The following is a 17,030-nucleotide window of genomic DNA, read 5'->3' as shown; positions in this document are numbered from 1 at the left end:
ACAATGAAAATTTAAAAAGAAATTGCAAACTAAAATGTCTATAACTTATGAAATTACAGTTCCCTCCATGGAGCATATATATGCAAAACCTATGAGGAAATAAAACTAGTACTTTTTCCGGCCAGAAACCACAATTAAGTTACCGGTGTAAAGTATGTCGACTGTTTTCATGTTCAACAGGTGAACGTTATGATATTGTGATCACAACCAATCACAATTCTGGAAATTTCTGGATAAAATGTCAAGGTCTAGTCGACTGTGCCCCAAGTGACGGGCATGCTTCCGCTATACTTCGATACGAGGGAGCACCCGAAGTGGACCCACCAGGGAGTCCTACAGAATGGCGGCAGGGGACGGTAGGTTGCGTTTCTTCTTTCCTTTATTTGCTTTTCTTTTCATTTATATTAATTCCAGTTATAAGATTCATGATGATTGGACTTAATGCAGGATAGACCACCACAAACCTTTATATTACGTGCATTTAAAGCACTTTTGTTGTTGAGGGGATGATATAAACAAGATAGCCCGTAACGGGCTGAGCAAATTTTTTTTTAAATCACTAGTCCAGGACAAGTGGTTTCAGAAAATTCACTAGTCCCACCTTTTTCTTCACTAGTCCCACCTTACTCTTCACTAGTCCCACCTTACTTTTCACTGGTCCCAAAATGGTAATCACTTGCCGAGATTTGATGAGACGTATGTACTTAATCCATAGAAAAAACAAACGAAATAATATACAACATAATCTTTTCTTAAAAGAATTTAATTTTAAAAAACAGTGGTTGTTATACATTTGGCTTCTTCAGGTTCATGTATATATGTTTTAGCTCATGGATTTGAAAATGTGGCCATGTATATGTCTGCCACCTTCCGAGTCATATATTCAAGACAGGGATAACAAGCACACTCAGTATCCGTCTTACGTTTTATCCCTCCATTTTCAAACAAATTTACCTTCTCCGAATCGACGTTATTACCTTTCTTGCGAAAATAATTTAGCAAACTCATTTTATCCGCAAAGTAACTATCAGCTTGCTTGACAGCTACTTCTAAAGTGATGATAAGATCAATTTTCTTTTTGAAATACGAGCTGAAACAGCTCATTAATTAGCGTAATTGTTTCGCTTCAAACACAATATCGCACGTGGAAGTTAATCATGTGTATAATCAATTGATTAACTTCCACGTATCTGTATAATCAATTATAAATTAAAGAATCTTTACTGTCATTTAATCAGGAAACCAACACTGATGTCGGTAAAGTACTTTTCATTAATTTAATTACACTGACTCGCTGGATCAAAATCATAGTGAACCGCTGGTTACGATCTAGACTGAGTAAACTCATTGCAACAAAACCGCTTACAACACTGCTAATTGATCATACTGACTTTCTTTTGTTTGACGTGTTTTGATTTGCCGATAATTTGGTCGCTTAGCCCAATACGCAGTCAAGCGGTAACAGGATGTAAATGTATACACAAAGAGGCGTAGAATCAATTATTCAGTACGCCCGGAGGGCATGATTGGCCAAATAAAAGTAGATATGGTGATTAAAGCACGAAAATAAGGACTAGCCCGACTTTTCTCGAGAAGTACAGTCTGTTGTTTTATCGTCTGAAAATGGCAAGGACAAAGCAAATGGATTGTGTATAACAGAAAGGGTGAGAGTTTATGTACTAATACCTTTGTAAAATTTTTTTCATTTATTATACATAACACTCTAACTTATTCTTTTTTACTGCATGCGATTAATCCCGGCTGTGATTAGCGCGCAGTAGAACAGAGTGAGCTCTATTCGTCATATACACTTGTCATAAGAAAAACCTTGTTTTTCTTTGTTATACGACCTTAAATTGTATTAAAACAAAATATCACTAAATTTGATAGTACACATTCTTTAAAATTCGTAAATAGTTGGGGTGTACTGTCCGGCTTTAAAACTATAAAAGAAGTAGATATCTAACTAGTAACAGTGGTGTGAGACCCGCATTTTGTGTTTCACGTTTGTATGCAAACAAGAAGAAAAGCAATGGACCCGGAGGAGGCACAAACAGGACCAGGAGGGTCAAAAATAAAACAGTACTTTAGAACCATCATCGAAGATACAAGAATGATAGTTAACCATCCGGCGGGATGCCAAACATTGGATTTCGAGGAAGCGACCAGCACACAGAGACAGAGTGAAGTCCTTATGGCCCTACACACGGTAGGCATAGACATAGGGAAAATAGAGGCATTGCAGAACGGAGGTTTGAACAAATATGTCTTGTACCCCAAAGGAAATTTACCGCTTATCGAAGCAGATGAGATGCTGATCAAAGGGTCGACAGTGAAGATCACAAAAACTGCGCCATTTATCAGAAACTTCGAGCCTAGAGCTACAGAAATACACGTCATGGGGCTACCGCTAGAAGTGAGCAGCCAAGAACTGATAACCAAACTTGAAAAGAAAATGGGGGTCAAAGTTATAACCCACAAAATGGCAACCATATGGGGTTTTGCCCCTATAAAATCAGGCAATAGGCTGGTTTATGTTAGCCGGGAAGACACTAGAAAAATACTTATATTTTTCTACGTCCTCGGTTTCAAACTGAAGACATGGTATGGGGAAGTGAACAAGATAGAATCTGTCCCATATGCCACCAGACTGGACACGGACCCAGGGACTGACCAGGGGCAACGTACCACCAGGACCCCAAACTTCCACTTATGCTAGCAAGGCAGCTGGCCATACTACAACACAGCAAGTACAGCAACAACAACAACAACAAGAACAACAACAAGAAGTCAATGAGATACTGAACTTAATAAAGCAGGTCAGAGAAGAAAAAGAGAACGAAGGGGGAATCCAAACTCTCCCCGAATTGGACATGACAAAAAATCGAAGGACAAAGGACATTAGAAGGGGAAGGGTATCTAAGCCCTAATGAAACCAGCAGGGCCGAGACACAAACTAACGAGGGAGGGATACCTACGAGAAACAGATATGAAAGCCTGGAATTGGAATCTAGTCAGCAAGGGGGGAGCACCCCACAATTAACATCTACACCATTGCCAAAAAGGAACAGGAAAAAGAAGAAAACAGACTCCATATCTCCCCAGGAAAGAATAACAACCAGGAAAAAAAAGAGCAACGAAAGACAGAAAGCAGCACAAATGGAACTAAGGGAAGAGGGAACAGAACAGGGAAGTCAAAACGAAATGGATGAAGATGAAAATGGACAAACGGACTCAGAAAGCGGCCAGGATGAAGAGACAGAAGATGAAACTTGAACGGAAATGGAAGATGGCACGGAAAAGACAAATAAAGAAGAGGCAACCGAATCAATTCCAACAAACACCACAGAATCAATAAGCAACACAATACAATCAACCATAACAACTACGGAGAGTGAAAACACACTTATCTCGTCAGAGGGGGGTGGGGGAAACCAGTGCCCTCCTCAAATAATTCATTAATAAGTATATAAGTATAAATATTATAAATTAACTAAAAACCAAACAAATACTGAGAAAAAAAAATGCAACACCCTGGTAAGAGACAGGAATGGAGGGAAAAAACTTGCAGCTCCTGTCTATTAATGTAAATGGTATAAATAGAGAAAAAATTTTTTAATTTCCAAAAGACTTAGTATATGATGTTATCTTTATTCAAGAAACGCATAACGGTTTTAAAAATGATATTAAAACCACTTTTGAAAGCTATCTAGATGGGATCCTACTAACTAGTAACTATGAAGGTACAGATGTAAAGGGGGTGGGGGTGGGGTTTGCAACGTTAATTAAAAACAAACGGGGATTAATGTGGGAAAGGGTGGAAGAAGATAAGTTTTTTAAAGGTAGGATGCTACATATAATAATCGAGGAAATACATTTAATTAATATATATATGCCAGCCAATAGAGAACAAAAGAAAACATTTTTGGAACATCTAACTAAATATATGGAAAAATATGCTACAGGAAATCTAATTATAGGGGGTGATTTTAACGGGGTGGGTGAAAATATAGATAGGGAGGGAAATTTAGCACCAAATGATATTAGGATAAAACCGGAAATGGAACATTTTATTAAAAAGCATAAATTAACGGATATATATAGAAAACAAAATTTGCTAAGGAAACAGTATACATATGATTATAAAGTAAATAAAGGAAGTCGTTTGGATAAGTTCTTATGTACTAATTATGATGAAAATATATATATAAGGAAACAAACATAACTGATTTTAAAATATCTGATCATAAATTAATAAATATGACTATAAAAATAAAAAGTAGGATTAAATGGGGACAAGGGAGATGGATGTTAAATAATTCGATTTTAAAATATATAAATTTTATACAAGAAATAAAACACGAAATAGAGAGTTTTAAAAATAATGAAAATATAGATGTAATGATAGAATGGGAAAAACTAAAAGTCAAATTTAAAGAAATTGCCATAAATCACTGTAACATGAAAAGTAAGAAACTCAAAATGGAAAGGGAAGCAATTAGATACCAACTTCAAAAACCAAATATTAAGGATTTAGAAACCAAATTAAAAAACAGATTGGAAGAAATACTTAAAGTTGAAACTAGGGGAAGAGAAATTAGGGCGGGTAAATTCACGGGAATATATAAAAAGGCAGAGGGATTGAATAAAAGAGAAGAAAGAAGGATGGGGGGAGATAAAACTCTAGACAAATTAAAAATAGAGGATACAATAGTAACAGAAAAGGGTAAAATAATGGAGCACATAAAGGAGTATTATGCGCAATTATATAAATCTCAAAATATATTAGATACTAAAATAGATGATTACCTAGAAAGAATTCCTTGTGATAAAATTACAAATGACTTTAAAAAACTTTGTGATGAATATATAACACAGGATGAAATTGCAGAAAGTATACAGAGCATGAATAAGGGAAAATCACCAGGTGGAGATGGACTCTCTGCAGAATTCTTTATGAATTTCTGTGAAGAGTTGTTGCCCATTCTTGGATGGTTGTACAATAATATTCTTTTAAAAAATAATGAAATGTCAGAAACAATGAAAGGTTAATAATACTTATATATAAAGGAAAATGGGACAGAGAGGATTTAAAAAACTGGAGGCCCATCTCCCTCCTTAATATAGACTATAAAATATTAAGTAGAATACTAGGTAATAGGCTAAAAAAGGGAATAGAAGAAATTATTAATATAAATCAAACTTGTGGCCCCAAAAATAGGGATATCCAAAGTAACGTACTTAATGTTAGCACAATAATATATTTTTTACACGATAAAGGGCAAAAAGCTGCCATGGTACTTTTTGATCAGGAAAAAGCTTTTGATAAAATTGAACATAACTATATACAGAAAGTCCTAGAAAAACTTGGATTCGGAGAAACTTTCCGGAAGTGGACCAAAATACTATATAATAATATAACATCTAGAGTAGAAAATAACGGAGCAATGACAGAAAAATTTGATATAAAAAGATCAGTGAGGCAAGGGTGTCCCCTATCTATGCTATTATACGTAATAGCAATCGAAATGCTAAGCATTAGCATAAAACTTAACAAGGAAATTAAAGGTATAAAAGTTCCAAATATTAAAGACGAAGTGAAAATGCTACAACATGCAGATGATTGCACCAACTTTCTAGATGATCCGAAATCCTTTGAATACTTAATAAAGGAATATGAACAATTTGGACAAGCATCAGGATCGAAAATAAATCAGGAGAAAACAGAGATTCTAGAGATAGGCAACTGGCGTGGTAGACATTCGACCATACCAGCCCATTTATTTAAAGATACAGTTAAAGCACTAGGAGTATGCTTTGGGAAAAACGAAGAGAAGGAAAACTGTAAAAAAAATGGAAAATGAAATAAAACGAAATGTCGACATCTGGGCACTTACGCCATTATGTCTAATGGAACGAGCCCAAGTGGCTAAAACATACATGTATGTAAACCTCAATTATATAATGAAATCTACAAATATAAGTAATACAATTATTAATAATATAGATAAATTAATAATTAAATATATATGGGATTTTAAATTACACTGTGTTATTAAAGAAACTCTATATAAATCGAAGGAAATGGGGGGGGGGGATTGGGATACCGAGCCCCATAATTTTAAAAGTTACTGATATTTTAAATAGGTATAAAAGATTAAATGTTGACCCTAGATTACCGTGGGAGGGGATTTATATATATTGGTTTGGGTTCGTTTTAAGAAATAGGATAGAAATTAATTTATAAAAATAATAAACTGACAAAACTATTGGAAGCCCCTAGGAGATTTAAAAATATTAAGGATTTACTGTTTAAATATAGGGATAAAAAAGAATTATGGGATATAGACGAGAAACTCACATATCAATGGATTAGGAACGATATTACCAAAAATATACCATGCAAGATAGAGAGGGAAAATTTATATGTTAATTGGAAGAGGGCATGGGGGCACTGGTCCCAATTAGGCTCACTTAAAATACAAAGCCTCTCCTTCAAATACATGCATGATGCGTGGTTGACAGGAGAGGCGGCAGCGAGACGGCATATGGTCAGAGCACCGCCAAAATGTCCGCTGTGTAAAATAGCCCCATACACAAAGAAACACGTTATTTTAAACTGTAGGGAAACATATGAAAGTAGGAAATTATTAATAGATGAAATAAACAAAACAGATACTTTTAAACCACAATATCTCTTATACCTTGATGGTAATTGCGGAAAACAAACCCTATATAAAATATCTAGTTATATAGTTAATACAATTAAAATATGTGGACAAATTATTTTTGATAAATAATAGCCCTCAAGAGAAAAAGTACGGATAACGACGTCATGGGGCTATGTCACATGGCGCTACGCGAAGTGAACAGGCCCATGAAAGAGTCTGGAAAAAGAACCCTCTTGAGACAGGCTGAAATAAATAAATATATAATTTTTGATTATCTATCCTCTTGGTTACTAACAAGAAAAGAAACTTTTTTTTTTCTCAAACAAATTATTATCATTATTATTACTATTACTTTTTCCTGGATCCTTTATAAATAATAGATAGACCTGCTCCATGAGGGAGACATACAAAAAAAAAAAATAAATAAAAAAAGTGTGAACCCCTCCTGGAGCTCAGTCTCATCTTCTAAATAGACAGGTGATTTAAGTACACAACATAAGAACCAATTAGGTTCCAAACAATTAAAGGGAATATCACCGATCTTCAAAATTCAAAACTTGCTAAATATACATTCAGTGATAAATATAAACACGGAATCTGATAAGAAAACTGGTACACGACAAGAATTTGACGAAAAATGCTGTCCCAACGATTACACAATTATAGCAAACATAACACATATCACAAACACATAATAAACATGGGACTTAGGAGACCCTAGCAAGGTCACCAAAACACTAGGGGAAGTAACCCGAGAGGATAATAGAAATCACTCTCGGAGATACACCCCTATAGATACACTAGGGATGATACAAATACCCAAATCCTATTTTTCGTTACAAAAAGAACGATAAATTAATACAATACAACACACCTGGGGGAAAACAAATACACATAAAATAATTTATTAGAATTTGGGGGGGGGGTCATCTGTCTGGTGCCCCCCCCCCCCAAAAAAAAAAAGAAAATAAGGACTAGCCGACTTTTTTAAAAATCACTTGTCCCGGACTAGTGACTTGGAAAATTTTACTTTCCCGACTTTAAAAATGACTAGTCCGGGACGTCGGGCTATGGGATTTGCTCAGCCCTGCCGTTGTACCGTGCACAGTATAATCAGCTGAATTGTAATAGTCGTGCTTCATAAAGAGTTTCAGTTGATTCAGACAAAGCTTGCACATTGCACCACCGCCATCTGGCGATTACTGTACAGTTTTAATATTATTCCTACGCTGACCAGCTTGGCGGACATGTATGTATATTCTGAGATACAAAGACTTCCAAACAGTCACGGTGGCTGGCGTGCCGGTGTAATGAAGTAAATCGACTCCCATGGAATAATAACTCTCTGTTCATTCCACTTCATACAATAGTGACCCTCCGTTCATAATTCCTTCAATAAAAAATTGACCCCTTTCATAAAAACCTTTATTACCATGACCCTTCACTGATAAAAGGCCCCCCTGTAAAATATTGACCCAATGTTATTCATGCTGTAATGTCGAAATTATGTAAACGGAGGTGGCGTCGGCGTCGGCGTTATATGTTTTGATGTCGTTTACGTGACTGGCACCTCGGTTTATATTTGTAAAGTCTGAAAAGAAGTGATCTTAATTCTGTAACCGATTGGTGTATTCGAATAATAATTAGTACACATGTTACTGACATCGTGATCAGGTGAGTTGCTCAGGATGGTATGTTGTCCATCGGTCAATCCATTCAGCTTGTGAGCAACTTAAACGTTTCATTATAAATACAATCCTAATTCAACAAACTTGAGAACAACTTGTACTTCAACAATAACTCTGTTCCTGTCTTGTACCAGCACTATCAGTTTATAATAAAAATAGTTCTTAAATTTTGATTAAAATCGTAATAGTTTGCCTTGTATCTAACTTGCCATCCAGTTTAACCAAACTTTGACGCAAATAAGTTATTTCCAGAACAGTTCGGCTCCTTTCTTGAGTTAGCAATATTACTCATGCTTATAATAGTTATGTGCAATAATTATCATTTTGTGCACCATTGGTTTTGATGTTTAAACAAATCTGAATTAAACTTGAATATGCATATTTCATTTGTCTAAGATTGTCGTTTTTTATCCTCTATGAACCATATACATTTCATTCTCGTTCAATCTGTATCAGCAACTTACAATATATAATGAACGAAGAAAACTATGTTTGTAACCCATTACCATACTAATAGGCTGATTTCTTGAAACGGCCATATCTGTTTTTCTTTACCAGAATTATATCCCCTTCTTTTTTTTAATTATCATTTGGGTCAGATTCTGTTCAAGCCTGGCCAGGAGTAACATTACTGTGATGGCAGTGTTTTTCTTCATATAAAATAGTAATCCATTTTCACTTATAAAGGAGGTCAGGACGGGAATTGAAAGGAAATCACTGTTCATATTCAAGACAGTAGCAAATTCGTTTTATTCGTCTAATTTTGTTTGAAGTAGTATTTTTGATGTGAGCTTTATTCTTCTTGATGATAATCAATTTCGATAAAATAAAAGGTGACCCAGCCAAATTAAAAACAAGAGAATAAGTGGAAAGGAGAGTTGCTCCTTGACTCATGGCTCCCCGTTTTTACTAAACCCTTTTGATCGTTATTAAAATTATATAATCGTGACCCAGTGCGAGCAATTGAGCATTCCATGAAGGAAATTATTCATACAGGTAGTGTCGAAATTGTTAGTAGTATAAGGGGTGAGATTAGCGACAATGGGAATTAGCATTAAAAACACCCCCTGGGTAAGATTAGCGACAATGGAAATTTAACATTAACCACCCTGGGTAAGATTAGCGACAATGGAAATTTAACATGGGCAAAAAACACTGGGTAAGATTAGCGACAATGGGAATTAACACGGGGAATATATTTTCGGCCTGTCTAGCGATAAGGGGGAATTAACATGGGGAATAGAGTTTGGGCTTGTCTAGGGACAAGGGGAATTGAACATGGGGAAGAGAGTTTGGGCTTGTTTAGGGACAAGGGGAATTGAACATGGGAATAGAGTTTGGGCTTGTCTAGGGACAAGGGAATTGAACATGGGGAATAGAGTTTGGGTCTGTCTAGGGACAAGGGGAATTGAACAGGGGAATAGATCGTGGGACTGTCTAGGGACAAGGGGAAATTGAACATTGGAATAAATCGTGGGACTGTCTAGCGTCAAGGGGAATTTAACATATAGAAATTGAACATGGTGGGTCTGTATAGCGTCAAGGGGAATTGAACATGGTGGGATTGTCTAGGGACAATGATGGTAGAGGGTCAAACACAACAGAGACAGAGACATACATACACTAGCACAAGCGTGAGATTTATATATAAAGCATTACCAAGACCTGAAATCTTGCTGAGGTGTTCAAAAATCTGCATAATTGTAATGATGCTATAAATAGCTATAATCAAGGTAATGCTCAACGACAAAATGGATGTGACTAAAAGTAACGCTAAAATGACGAAATTGTCCCAGAACTTAAAGGAAAATAAGCATATCCCCGAAAATTAAGTTACAATGGTTTAGACTAAGATGGATAAAATTAGTAACTACTTACAATATCAACTTGTGCGACGATCGTGGATAAACACCCATGTATCTATTTATAGCTATAATCAGCTAAAATTCATATGAAATCCCACTATCTATTTATACTACAACTTGTGGGATATTCCTTTGGAAAATCCCACTATCTTTTTATAGCCTCAGCTTGAGTGACGTTCCTGTTTACGAACTCTAGGACATATGTATAGCTACAACCTATGGAAATCCCCAAGTCCATATTTATAGTCTCGAAATTTCCAGCGTCAGTGACGTCACTGTACTGAACACTAGGGGATAAATGTCAACAGTGTTGCAAGTGGCTGACCTGAATGCACACTACTGCAGGTAGATAGGTAGAGTGTATCTGATAGGGATAAAGTGAGTTTTATAGGGACAAACAGAGACCAATACACACACACCCACACACACACACAACGAACGCGCGCAGACATACGCACACACACACACACACACACACACAGAGGGAAGAGGAAAAAACAAACCCCAAATATACTATCATCACAGAAATGAGATAATACAAACCCCAAATAAACTATCCACACAAACGTACGCGAACGCATACAAACCCCAAATATACTATCCACACAACGTCGCTAACGCATACAAACCCCAAATATGCTATCCACACTCGGAGGAAGAAAAAAAAAAACAACCAAATATACGATCTACACAACGTACCCGAACACACACACACACACACACACACACACACACACAGAGGGAAGAGGAAAAAACAAACCCCAAGTATACTGTCAACACAGAAGGGAGATAATACAAACCCCAAATAAACTATTCACACAAACGTACTCGAACGCATACAAACCCCAAATATACTATCAACACAGAAGGGAGATAATACAAACCCCAAATAAACTATCCACACAAACGTACGCGAACGCATACAAACCCCAAATATACTATCAACGCAGAAGGAGATAATACAAACCCCAAATAAACTATCCGCACAAACGTACGCGAACGCATACAAACCCCAAATATACTATCCACACAACGTCGCTAACGCATACAAACTCCAAATATGCTATCCACACTCGGGAGGAAGAAGAAAAAAACAACCAAATATACGATCTACACAACGTACGCGAACACACACACACACACACACGCACAGAGGGAAGAGGAAAAAACAAACCCCAAATATACTATCAACACAGAAGGGAGATAATACAAACCCCAAATAAACTATCCACACAAACGTACGCGAACGCATACATACCCCAAATATACTATCAACACAGAAGGAAGATAATACAAACCCCAAATAAACTATCCACACAAGCGTACGCGAACGCATACAAACCGCAAATATACTATCCACACTCGGGAGGAAGAAGAAAAAACAACCAAATATGCGATCTACACAACGTACGCGAACACACACACACACACACACGCGCACACCACAGAGGGAAGAAGAAGAAAACCATTATACACTATCCACACGCAGTGAAGAAATAACCCTTTATATATATACTATCAACAGAGAGTGAAGAAAATAACCCATTATATTCCATCAACACAGAGTGAAGAAGAAAAAGTTTTTTGAAAGCACCTAAGCCCTCACCTGCAATGACCAACTCTGCCAAACACCTACACCCCACCCACCCCCACTCCCAACACTACAAAACCCATTTAACCCGTTATTTTATGGCATCAGTGTGTGATTTAGGAAACATCAAGACACAAAATGATGGACGAATAGACTGACTATTGTTTACGGACTTGCATGCCTAAAGAGCGTGCGTGAAGGAAAACATCCTTCCATTTCAATTCTAACTAAACCATGATCCAGAGGGATAGAGAGAGGTGAAAGAGCACAATTTCATAAAGTGTGAGTAAAAACAAAACACGCCATCCTTATTATACAATGTCAAGACCAAGAGACACTTACGTTTTCTTTCTGGTCTATTCTCTTTTAGAAGGTAGTATGAAATTTCACATCAGGGCCAACGCATCGGCTCACATTGTCAATTTTTCCATTTCCATGTTTTTACTGGCACAAGTTCTTCATCATCTTCAATTTCTTCTTCTTCTGAATCCCTCTTCTCTGTTTCGTCTTGTTTTTGTTTCTTCTCTTTTCTCGTAGGGCACTCTGAATTCCAGTGTCCTTTCTCCTGACAACGATATTAGGTATCTTGACTTTTGTCTCTCTTTCTTAGACGAAGCAGGTATTCTGGAGACAAATACCCATTTACCTTTGCAGATATAGCAAACTTCATTAGCACTTACACACTTTCGTATGACTCTCATCAAATCAACGACCAAAAGAGTAAGTTTTGTTGCCACTTTCGCATGTGAATTATGCTTTCGTATGACTTTTAGCAAATATTTGACCAGCAGGTCGATCTGTGCTGACTCTTCCATCTTCTTGATCGTTTGAGAGCGGAATGAATACTCTGACGCTAAGACACTCTCCTTATATACAGGGACCTGCTGCGTATGAAACCTAGTCAAATGTAATTTTGCAATAAGATGAAACGATTTCATTGAGGAAGTAAAAAGCAATGATGTACCGTATCGCCTCACACAAAACCTGAAGTGTTATGGCTATTTTTATGTACACTAAGTACTAATATTAAACAGATATGTTAGGAAGTAGGAAATTTAACAGACTCGTTAGATTTGAACTAATTGCACAGGTGGTTAACACATTATTGGTACTCTTTATTGTCCATTTGCAAAAACGGGACTTGATTTGAAATAAGTACGGGCTAGCGTTTTGGTGAGTACTTAACATCCATGGCTGTCTTGCTGAGCACCTCTTTCCTCCTTTACCACGCTCGGACAGAAAAATGAGTGTGTGGTGAGACAATTCCCGCTCATGTTTAAAGCCTTTCAGTCAGGTTGTTAAGGACTAGTTAGTCCTACACCTGAGTGGCTAAATTTAAAAATAGTCTGTGAGTACATAAAAGCCTGGGGGATGAGGCTCTCTTTCCTTCCCCAGGAGTAATTAAAAATCACGCGGTGCGTTATTAAACCAGTGATACATGCTCCATTAGAGCGAAAATCACTTTATTTCAAGTAAACAGGCAAGCAAGTTCGGGTACCGTCTCTAGCACTCTTGATGACACCAACTGTCTGGGTTATTTTCTTTCTTGCAAGCCCCTATGTTCCACTTCTGTTTGTGATAATAACTTGTGATACTTCACATTTTCTAAAGTAGAAATCTTTACAAGCCGTACAAAATACAAAACTTATATGACTTTGGCTTTTGACACTTGCACAGACTCTTCACTTTATAAGTGTCACGAGAAAATTGTATATCCAATTTTTACCATTTTCAAAAACACGCACTCACTTGCAGCTTGACCAGAAATATGTGCATCTTGTTTTGTGGATAAGTCACAGACAAGTCCAAGCATATATAGGTGGTTATGAACGTTAGGAATATCCCCTCCTTTTCTCAGAAATATCAAAGTTTGTATGTGCATTTTCCCTTTTCCACTCTATATTAGTGCTTAGATTTGTTCCACAAAAAAAAAAAGAAAAAAGAAACGAAATAATTTTGAAGAAAAAGAAACAACTGAATTTTGAATTCAGGTTTCTCTCTGTTTATAATTTTTTTCAAGTTGATGGTGCATAACAGAGTACATTCGCCTACCTTTCCAAAGTGAGAGGCATTTCTTCACATGTCATTGCCTTTGTTAAATTCGGTTTCATTGGTTAGTTGTCGTTAATCTTTAATTTTTTTCATGCATTTCTTTTTGATAGAAGATTTAAGGCTTTCTATTGATGTAACGGTATTTATGTTGTTTAGTCTGTTGATGAAATTATCTATAGCAAAGTGCTTAAGATTTTTCAGTTTTTTTTTTTTTTATTATTTCAAGCCCTACAAAAGGAGACCAAGTTTGTCTTCAAAGACGATTGAAACTCTAAATTACACGGGCGTGAAGGAAAACATCGTTGTGTTTAATCTAATCATGCTTGCCGTATCTCTTTGTGTTTTAGAGGTCATATTTCTTCTTAAGTAAATACACGCATCAATAGACAGACAGATTGGGTCATCATCCTTGAGTTTCACTGTACTTTCGGTTGTTTACTTCATACAAACCCCAAATTTATTAGTTTGAAAAAGAAAAGATAACATGCCCCTCAATACTGTAACACGTCTGTTCTGACTCTACCGATGTGAGTGTTTATGTCGAAATGTTTAAGTGAGATATAAAAAAATGGTCAGCTTGAAAACGCGAACCAAAAATACTGTGACGCTCAGTATTTTGATGTGGTAAGAGGAAATGGTACAACACACACAAAGAGGGCTTGTAAGTTCACATTTCAGTCTGTCTGCACTGTAATGGTAACAACGCAAGAACATAGGGATTATTATGCCACACAGTCCTAGAACAAAACAATGCATCACCCGTTGTAAGCCATTTCATTGGCTATACTTATTTTCTTACCGCGTTCGCTTCGAATTGACTTGAGTAGCTATTCAGACAGTGACGAGAATGGCCATGCTTTACTGGGTCTATCCTATAGGCGATTTATATAAAAAAATATTTTTTAAAATTAAACTAATGCACGAACAATCGTACCATGGGCGATCCCATGGAAATTGTGTCCGTCTTATTGCAAAATACATCAACATTTAATTTAACCGTGCAGATCGTTAGAACAAACCTCTGATAATATACATTTTGAAAAGTGTTGTGTGACACGGATCGCCATTGTCGCTTGGTGTCTGCTTTCTTGTTCGAAAAGAGATCGTTTCGTCTTGACTATAAAAATTTAATTTGACTAAGTTTTACGCACTACTTGAACTCACACATTTACGTTGTAGGTGTAAGCCGTCGTTCTCAGTTTTCTGGAAGTTCGTTTTTGCGTTTCTCGGATGTGATACTATTTTTTATGGACCGAACGAAATTTCTTTTGGCGTGAATCAGGACTCGTGGTTTTGTGGCATAATTGGAGAGCATTGATTAAAGCTCAGTTATGTCGTCTTCGAAATCGCTAACACGGATTTGAACTAACACTTCAGGTTTTGTGTGAGGCGATACGGTACATCATTGCTTTTTACTTCCTCAATGAAATCGTTTCATCTTATTGCAAAATTACATTTGACTAGGTTTCATACGCAGCAGGTCCCTGTATATAAGGAGAGTGTCTTAGCGTCAGAGTATTCATTCCGCTCTCAAACGATCAAGAAGATGGAAGAGTCAGCACAGATCGACCTGCTGGTCAAATATTTGCTAAAAGTCATACGAAAGCATAATTCACATGCGAAAGTGGCAACAAAACTTACTCTTTTGGTCGTTGATTTGATGAGAGTCATACGAAAGTGTGTAAGTGCTAATGAAGTTTGCTATATCTGCAAAGGTAAATGGGTATTTGTCTCCAGAATACCTGCTTCGTCTAAGAAAGAGAGACAAAAGTCAAGATACCTAATATCGTTGTCAGGAGAAAGGACACTGGAATTCAGAGTGCCCTACGAGAAAAGAGAAGAAACAAAAACAAGACGAAACAGAGAAGAGGGATTCAGAAGAAGAAGAAATTGAAGATGATGAAGAACTTGTGCCAGTAAAAACATGGAAATGGAAAAATTGACAATGTGAGCCGATGCGTTGGCCCTGATGTGAAATTTCATACTACCTTCTAAAAGAGAATAGACCAGAAAGAAAACGTAAGTGTCTCTTGGTCTTGACATTGTATAATAAGGATGGCGTGTTTTGTTTTTACTCACACTTTATGAAATTGTGCTCTTTCACCTCTCTCTATCCCTCTGGATCATGGTTTAGTTAGAATTGAAATGGAAGGATGTTTTCCTTCACGCACGCTCTTTAGGCATGCAAGTCCGTAAACAATAGTCAGTCTATTCGTCCATCATTTTGTGTCTTGATGTTTCCTAAATCACACACTGATGCCATAAAATAACGGGTTAAATGGGTTTTGTAGTGTTGGGAGTGGGGGTGGGTGGGGTGTAGGTGTTTGGCAGAGTTGGTCATTGCAGGTGAGGGCTTAGGTGCTTTCAAAAAACTTTTTCTTCTTCACTCTGTGTTGATGGAATATAATGGGTTATTTTCTTCACTCTCTGTTGATAGTATATATATAAAGGGTTATTTCTTCACTGCGTGTGGATAGTGTATAATGGTTTTCTTCTTCTTCCCTCTGTGGTGTGCGCGTGTGTGTGTGTGTGTGTGTTCGCGTACGTTGTGTAGATCGCATATTTGGTTGTTTTTTCTTCTTCCTCCCGAGTGTGGATAGTATATTTGCGGTTTGTATGCGTTCGCGTACGCTTGTGTGGATAGTTTATTTGGGGTTTGTATTATCTTCCTTCTGTGTTGATAGTATATTTGGGGTATGTATGCGTTCGCGTACGTTTGTGTGGATAGTTTATTTGGGGTTTGTATTATCTCCCTTCTGTGTTGATAGTATATTTGGGGTTTGTTTTTTCCTCTTCCCTCTGTGCGTGTGTGTGTGTGTGTGTGTGTGTGTGTGTGTGTGTGTGTGTGTTCGCGTACGTTGTGTAGATCGTATATTTGGTTGTTTTTTTCTTCTTCCTCCCGAGTGTGGATAGCATATTTGGAGTTTGTATGCGTTAGCGACGTTGTGTGGATAGTATATTTGGGGTTTGTATGCGTTCGCGTACGTTTGTTTGGATAGTTTATTTGGGGTTTGTATTATCTCCTTCTGCGTTGATAGTATATTTGGGGTTTGTATGCGTTCGCGTACGTTTGTGTGGATAGTTTATTTGGGGTTTGTATTATCTCCCTTCTGTGTTGATAGTATATTTGGGGTTTGTATGCGTTCGAGTACGTATGTGTGAA

At 36.9% G+C, this 17,030-nt stretch overlaps 1 protein-coding gene across 1 annotated transcript in view; it reads left to right on the top strand.

Annotated features, from left to right (window-relative positions):
* LOC149804208 (multicopper oxidase 3-like) overlaps nucleotides 1–17,030 on the top strand; it is a 114,200-nt gene that overhangs the window by 49,183 nt on the left and 47,987 nt on the right. The window contains exon 7 of the mRNA XM_089951260.1: nucleotides 181–356. Within this exon, the coding sequence (XP_089807386.1) occupies nucleotides 181–356 (176 nt within the window). The remainder of the gene's footprint in view (nucleotides 1–180; nucleotides 357–17,030) is intronic.

Source organism: Sinohyriopsis cumingii, chromosome 2 (assembly GCF_028554795.1).
Source record: "Sinohyriopsis cumingii isolate HCF-2022 chromosome 2, ASM2855479v2, whole genome shotgun sequence".
Classification (NCBI taxonomy): domain Eukaryota; kingdom Metazoa; phylum Mollusca; class Bivalvia; order Unionida; family Unionidae; genus Sinohyriopsis; species Sinohyriopsis cumingii.
This window is presented reverse-complemented; position numbering and strand designations above follow the sequence as displayed.